This window comes from Lynx canadensis, chromosome B2 (genome assembly GCF_007474595.2).
Source record: "Lynx canadensis isolate LIC74 chromosome B2, mLynCan4.pri.v2, whole genome shotgun sequence".
Classification (NCBI taxonomy): Eukaryota; Metazoa; Chordata; class Mammalia; order Carnivora; family Felidae; genus Lynx; species Lynx canadensis.
Genome location: NC_044307.1, coordinates 9,630,146 through 9,637,121, shown reverse-complemented (window position 1 = coordinate 9,637,121; position 6,976 = coordinate 9,630,146). Strand labels below are relative to the sequence as shown.

The 6,976-nt window shown below is 49.8% G+C and overlaps 1 protein-coding gene across 1 annotated transcript; it reads left to right on the top strand.

The window, feature by feature from the left end:
- Positions 1-1,657: 1,657 nt before the first annotated feature.
- ID4 (inhibitor of DNA binding 4, HLH protein) lies at positions 1,658-3,796 on the top strand. Its single transcript, XM_030314759.1, has 3 exons — positions 1,658-2,098; positions 2,484-2,542; positions 3,135-3,796. Exons 1-2 carry the CDS (start codon positions 1,658-1,660, stop codon positions 2,526-2,528), a joined length of 486 nt encoding a protein of 161 aa, XP_030170619.1. The 3' UTR covers positions 2,529-2,542; positions 3,135-3,796.
- Positions 3,797-6,976: the final 3,180 nt, after the last annotated feature.

Sequence of the window (6,976 nt, the reverse complement as noted above, 5' to 3'; positions counted from 1 at the left end):
GACAGCTTTTCTATCAGACATCACAGAAACGTCCTTAATTAACAGACTTTTCTGCAGGGTGTGGTCCAAGCAGGACTCCAGGGACTAGAAGTGTGAATTTTAATGCTTTGCTGCAAAAGGAGGAGACTTTGGACATTCTTAGCATCTTATTTAAAGCGGGGTACTTAGACTAACACGTGGGGCTGTGTGTTAATGGCCTACATTAAGTTACAGGTATGAATTTTACATAAAACGGATTAATATTATATGTCATGGTGGAATTTTAAATACTCAGTGCCCATGCATTTTTAATATTTACGTGCCCTAATTTAATGCTCTCGGGCATTTGGATTTCTGGAGCCCACTTGTGCATCTAGACGGGTAAAAGAAAAACCTTAGGACGCTTCTTGTTTTCTTTGCATGTCCCTTCACCAAAAATCTGCGTTCGGCACTCTTTTCCTTTGTGTGTGTGCGTGCGTGCGTGTGTGTGTGTGTGTGTGTGTGTGTGTGTGGTTTTCCTTTTTCTTGCTAAGCTTTAACCTTTTTAAAAAGGAAAACGGAAAGGCTGCACATTCCACTCCATTCCATCATGATGGTTTCGGCGATTGTCAAAAGGCGAATAGTGAGCCTGAGAGGGAAAATACAGAGGAGAGAACGATCGTGCCTTCTCGAACGGCGTCCTTCTCAAGGCACTGGAATCCCCGGGCTGGAGTGCTGGGTGGCGGAGGGTCCCCGGTCGCCGCGCTGCTGCGAGGGGTGGCAGGAGATGCTCCGGCAGGGCCCGGCGCCCCCTCCCCAGCAGCCCAGGCCGGGGGAGAGTGAATTCCAGCCGCACATTCCCGCAGTTCTTCCCGGGAACTTCTCCCTCTCTTTTCCCCTCCCTAGGGCGCACACCAGCCTGGCCCGACTCCCACTCAGCTCTCTTTTCTCAGAACCCCGACCCACGGCGTTGACGGAATGGAGTGCCCTTCCCATTGGCCCGAGCGTCGTTCCCTGAGGTGGCACCGTCCGCCCGATTGGTTGGCCACTCCCGACCCCCCGCCCACCCGTCCGCCCGGGTTGCCCGGCTCCCCGCCCTCCCCCACCCTCCCCCCACCGTCCCCTACCCTCCCTCCAGCGCCGCCCGGAGCCTCCGCCCTCGCCGCCTCGCTCCGCGCACCCGCCCGCGCGCCCAGCCCAGCTCCTCTCGGCTCGCGCGGCGACCCCGCCAGCGCGCTGGCCCCGCCCCCGGGGCGCGCGGCTCTATAAATGCAGCTGCGCGGCCGGCGGGGCGAGAGCGTAGAGGAGGCGCGCTAGTGAGTCGGTGGGGCGGTGGGGACGCCTCCGGGCAGGGGAGCGCGGCGGCGGCGGCGGCGGCGGCGGCCGGGCTGTAGTCGGAGCTCCGAAGGGGGCGACTAGGGAACCCGGTGGGCTGCTTTCTCTCCGGTGCTCTCGATTTTTCTTGCCTTTTGGTCCCCGCCGAGTGTGTCGCCCACTGAGCGGAGATTCCCGGAGCGACCCTCCCGTCAATTCTTGGGCGCGGGATCGCCGGGAGCCTCGCGGTGCCCCGAGCGCGGACCGAGCGCGCCGGGCGCGAAGGCAAGGGGAGCGGAGCCGGCCGCGGGCGGGGGCCCGGAGCTTGCCTGCGTCCCTCGCTCGCCCCAGCGGGTCGGCTCGCGCAGGGCGCAGGGCGCGCGCGATGAAGGCGGTGAGCCCCGTGCGCCCCTCGGGCCGCAAGGCGCCGTCGGGCTGCGGCGGAGGGGAGCTGGCCCTGCGCTGCCTGGCCGAGCACGGCCACAGCCTGGGTGGCTCGGCGGCCGCGGCGGCCGCGGCGGCGGCAGCGCGCTGCAAGGCGGCGGAGGCGGCGGCCGACGAGCCGGCGCTGTGCCTGCAGTGCGATATGAACGACTGCTACAGCCGCCTGCGGAGGCTGGTGCCCACCATCCCGCCCAACAAGAAAGTCAGCAAAGTGGAGATCCTGCAGCACGTTATCGACTACATCCTGGACCTGCAGCTGGCGCTGGAGACGCACCCGGCTCTGCTGAGGCAGCCGCCGCCGCCCGCGCCACCGCACCACCCAGCCGGGACCTGTCCGGCCGCGCCGCCGCGGACCCCGCTCACGGCGCTCAACACGGACCCGGTGAGAGGCCGGCGGCCGCGGGAGGGCGGTGGCGGGGTGGCCGGCCGCGGGCGCTCCCCTTCCTCGGGGCAGGGGCGGCGGGGAATGACAGCAACCCCCCCCCCCCCGCACCCGCTCCTTCTCCGGGCGCCCGGGGCCGCCGGCCGCGGGCTCCGCGCGGCGAGCGCGGGTCCGGGTGGACGCGCGCGGGGCGGGACTGGGGCTGTGCGCCTCCCGGGCTGTCAAGTCCAGCCTGCGCCCGGGGTGGGGGAGCCCCCCGCGGCTGCTGGCTGGGGTGGGGGTGGGGGTGGGTGCCAGCCTGGCTTCCGAGAACGAGTCCGGGACCGCGCCGAGGGCGACGTTCGCGCCGGCTAACCTTTCCCTTGGTGTTCCGTTGCTGTTCCAGGCCGGCGCGGTGAACAAGCAGGGCGACAGCATTCTGTGCCGCTGAGCCTCGCTGTCCAGGTGAGCGCGCGTGTCCCTCCTCCGGGGGCCGGTCCCCAGAGACGCCCGTCCCCGGGGGCTGCGGGTGCCAGGCACCGCAGTGTTCTTCGCCCCTAACATTTCTGAGGGCGAACTCCCAGTGAGGCGGACACCCCCCCTCCGTGCAAGCGTACTTCGCTTTAGTAATTGGGGTTCACTCTAAATGGAGACGGATCAGCTCCTGTCCCCCCCCCGTCCCCGCCACCCCCGTGCCTCACCGGTGACCGGAGGGCAACTGCCCTCCTTCCCGCCGAGGGAGGGCACCCTCGTGAGCATGGAGACTGTCCGATGTGCACCCACCCCCGCGCTGACACCCACAAAGTGGGATGCGGGCCGGACCTGCGAGCGGATCCCCGATCCGGGATTCCTGGGGCGGGGCGGGGCGGGGGGGGGGGGGGGCGATGGGGGCAGCAGCTGCCTGCCGGTCGCCTGGCCGGCCGCGGGCTGCGGCTGTTGTCCGACCCGGTGGTTTGTTTTGGGTTGTTGATCAAGCATGTCTTGAGTTTGGTCGGTGGCGCCCGTTAGTCTGCAGCGGGAAGGTTCACACACCCCCTTATTCATTCCTCTTCCACAGGTGTGCGGCTGCCTGCGCCCGAGCCAGGAGCACTAGAGAGGGAGGGGGAAAGAGCAGAAGTTAGAGAAAAAGCCACCCGAGGAAAGGAAAGGAAAGGAAAGGAAAGGAAAAAAAAAAATCAGCAAATCCTAGAAACGTTACATTTGTCATTCCAAGAGCGGGGGGAAGAAAGATAAAACTTTCATCGTTTTTTTTTCTTTCTTTCTTTTTTTTTTTTTGCACGTTCATAAACATTCTACATATGTACTCTCTTTTGTCTCTTCATTTATAACCGCTGTGAAATGTACATTTCTGTGTTTTTGGAGGTGCAGTTAAACTTCTAAGCTTAAGTGTGACAGAACTGATAAATTAGAAGATCAAGAGAAAATCAACTTTAGAAGCCTACTTTGTGACCAAGGAGCTCAATTTTTGTTTTGAAGCTTTACTAATATAACAGAGCATTGTAGATATTTTTTTTTGACATCTATTGTTTAAAATAGATGATTATAATGGGGGGGCAGGGAACTTTCTTTTCCCTGCAAGAATGTTACATATTGTATAGATATCTGAGTGACATTTCATACCATGTATATATAGAGATGTTCTATAAGTGTGAGAAAGTATATGCTTTAATAGACTACTGTAATTATAAGATATTTTTAATTAAATATTTTTTGTAAATATTATGTGTGTGTTTTTTTAAATCTATGGGATTATTTCTTTTGGAAAATTATTTTTCAGCTCCATTGCAGAGCTCCTGATATCTTGAATGTCTTTACTGTTTGGCCTAGCATTTAATTTGTTTCTGTTTTATCCAGTGTCGTGTGGACTTGGAAGTAATAGTTAGTGGTCCAGCATGACTGCATGAGATGTTTAATCACAAAATAAACTTGTTCTGAGTCCATTCAAATGTGTTTTCTTTAACCTAGATTGAAACCTTTGTATTTGAAACCTACCTGTTGGAAATCTACTTTATCAGTTTTTAAGTACAGGGTTCGATAGTGTAATATATAAAGAGTTAAGTGTTTGCTTTTCAACCGAGGTCAAAATGGATTCTGAATGGTTTTGCATAGGGAATGGGGAAATGCTTGGATCCTTAAGGAGTTTATGAAATCTACTGTTTTATGAAAGTGAAGAAAAATGCTTATCATTCTTCATTTTACACTAAAGCTTAATGTCACTGCGTTTCATGTCTGTACAGATTATTTAAGTCCTAGAAATGAAAAATGTTCTCTGCTTGCTACCAAAGGACAGACTCTTGGAAATGAACATTTTCTGCTCTCCTTCCTCCAAAGAATATTAATAGGCAACAGTGGGAGAAAAAAAACAAGGCATAATGGCAAATCCTTCAAGCAGGGATAAAAGTCGATCTTCAAACATTAACTTAAGTAGACCAAAAAATTCTGATGACCGCATCTAGATTATTTTTTTATAAAAATGATTTTCACTATAGCTATGTTAGTTAACTGCTAAACTACTGTCCAACCTCTTGTGATGTGTAACTTTTACATGTGAATATTAAAGTAGATTTATCTGTCTTGTACTGTGATTTCTGGTCTCGTTTCTTCAAAACCCTTTACTTATTTTTTAAGACTTTCTTTTCTCTTTAACAAAGTGTTTTCTAGGTTGTGTAGGACTATCAGAGTTTGTGAACATTGTGCATTTAGCGTGATCAGTACTTTGCACACCAGTTAGATGGAATTTTTAGAGTGAGAGAGAATTAAGTAGGATTTAATTGGGTGCTTTGTAAATAGTTAGTCAACTGTGTGTGTAATGTGGTCTGTTTGATTTTTTAAAAAGAAAGGATTTGTTTCAGATTATACAAGAATAAAAGTATCACAGACCCAAGGGACTTTTTCTGGGGTCAAAGTCAAATATTTATATGAATATGAAATATCATGGTCCCTAGTAGTCAGTTGAAGAGGCAACCGTCAGCATAAATGAACAAAGTTAATGCCAGTACATTCAGATACATCGAAAGGCTTAAAAATCTGTCCTGTCCACAGCACGTTACCCCCCAGCTTTGACATTTCACTGCTCTTCGGTATTTTTAGAATTTGATGTATTTGGTGTTGAGCCTTATAAAGTCAAAGGACTGCTTGTTTAGATGAGGTTTATTTTTATTTTTGATATTATTCATTCTTGTCACACACCAAGAGGAAAACAGAAAAACACTGCTGGAATTCCAAATCTGAAGAATTCGAAGGATTGTGTTCTTTGTTATTAAATAAAGGGGACAATCCGTCCTTTTTCCTTAGCCATTTAATTCCAGGAGGAAGCAAGTCGCATGAGCACTGCTGGTTGGAGTTAAGCATCTGCCGGGCCTGACTGCTGAACCCTACTTAAGCCGTTAGGCACAGTTTAAATTTATAGCAGGTGATTACTAACCTTAAAACAAATGGTTAAGTATTTTTGTGTTTGAGGATAGGTGTTGGCTTCTTAGTTAATGTTATGTTTGGGGCATGAAAAACCACTGAAAGGGAAGAAAAGCGTTAGGCATATTACATTTACACACTTGGCATTTTCACCTTGGCCACTTGCATAGTTTGGCTATCTCTAACGACACTGTCATTTTGTTTTAATTACATGGACATGTATAAGATATTACATGCTATTGTATTTCCTGTGACCTAACCAACCAACCAGACAACAAAAACATTTTGAGTCATTTGTCTAGTCCTAAGTATTCAGATATTTGGCTTTACAAATGAAAATATCCTGCCTTCTTAGTTCATCTACTTTTCATTGTATAGGGACTAGCAAAGCGTAAGAAGCATTTAAAATTTTGAAAAGAATGAAAAAGTATCCCACAGTGGGATGTCATTTCTGATCCGGTCATAAAGTCCTGAACATCTCTGATACCTCAAAAAGGAAGGGAGGGGGGACCCTTTTCACTCTAAGGACTTCTATACTTCGAAACTGTATAAATCTTACGTTTATTGTCAAGCTTTAACTGAATTTTCAGAACTTTAAAAAATTTGACCCCCTTCCCATAATCTATTGTATTAAATGCCTCCTATAAAAATAAATCTCTGAGTAAAGGGGTCTGAAGTTTGTGGTTTTTAATTGACTTCTATGGAGTTATGCAATTTTTCATTATCAAGAATGGGTCTCTTGATGGATCACCTCAATTATTTACAGTGTTTCTTACCCTGTGAAGAAAAACGTGGCTTAAAACTGGTGATATGAACGGAAAGAAAATCTAGTTTGAGTGCTAGGGGAAAGCTTGTCTGTTCTTTGGCGTCTGCTAGAATAAGAAGCAATAATCCTAAACAAGACAGCAGTAGGATGTCCAGGGAAACTAGACCTCCCTCCCCCCCCCCCCCACACACACACACATACACAGAAGGTAAATAACGTAGACAGAAAGAAATTATTCACAGTAGTACACAGCCAAGTAAAACTCGTTCCCTTTCTAGCTGGTGCACTTTAATTACATATATGTTAATCAGCACAGATAGCCCCGGGGGTCTCAACAGGGCCAACCACCAAACCCTCCAGTATCCTAAGGAAGGAAAACCTCCCCTTTCCTGCTTTGCGAATCCAGGAAATTAATTTACACACCTCAGAGTTCATCTTAACAAGGCTGCCCTCAGTAGGTCTCCTTCAGACCCAGATGATTTCTTTCAATTACAACCCATGATGTTTTGCGACAATATTAATTATATTAATTAGAACCGTTGCCCAAAAGGTTTTAGGATTGTAATTGTACCTAGTTCTACCTTGAGCATTGATCCAATCAGTACTTTAAAAGATAAAGAAAACTCTGACAAACGGGAATTTGTTCAAGGGAGACAACGTTCCATCACATCTACTTGGTTGAAAATGCTCTCAAATTTTCAACGAATTTTTTAAGCGTGCTT

What these genes read in the sequence shown, in the direction of transcription:
- ID4 (XM_030314759.1), top strand. Translation starts at nt 1,658, where the DNA reads ATGAAGGCGGTGAGCCCCGTGCGCCCCTCGGGCCGCAAGGCGCCGTCG. An exon ending in CGGCGCTCAACACGGACCCG is followed by an intron (nt 2,099 to 2,483) that starts GTGAGAGGCCGG and finishes TTGCTGTTCCAG; the next exon opens with GCCGGCGCGGTGAACAAGCA.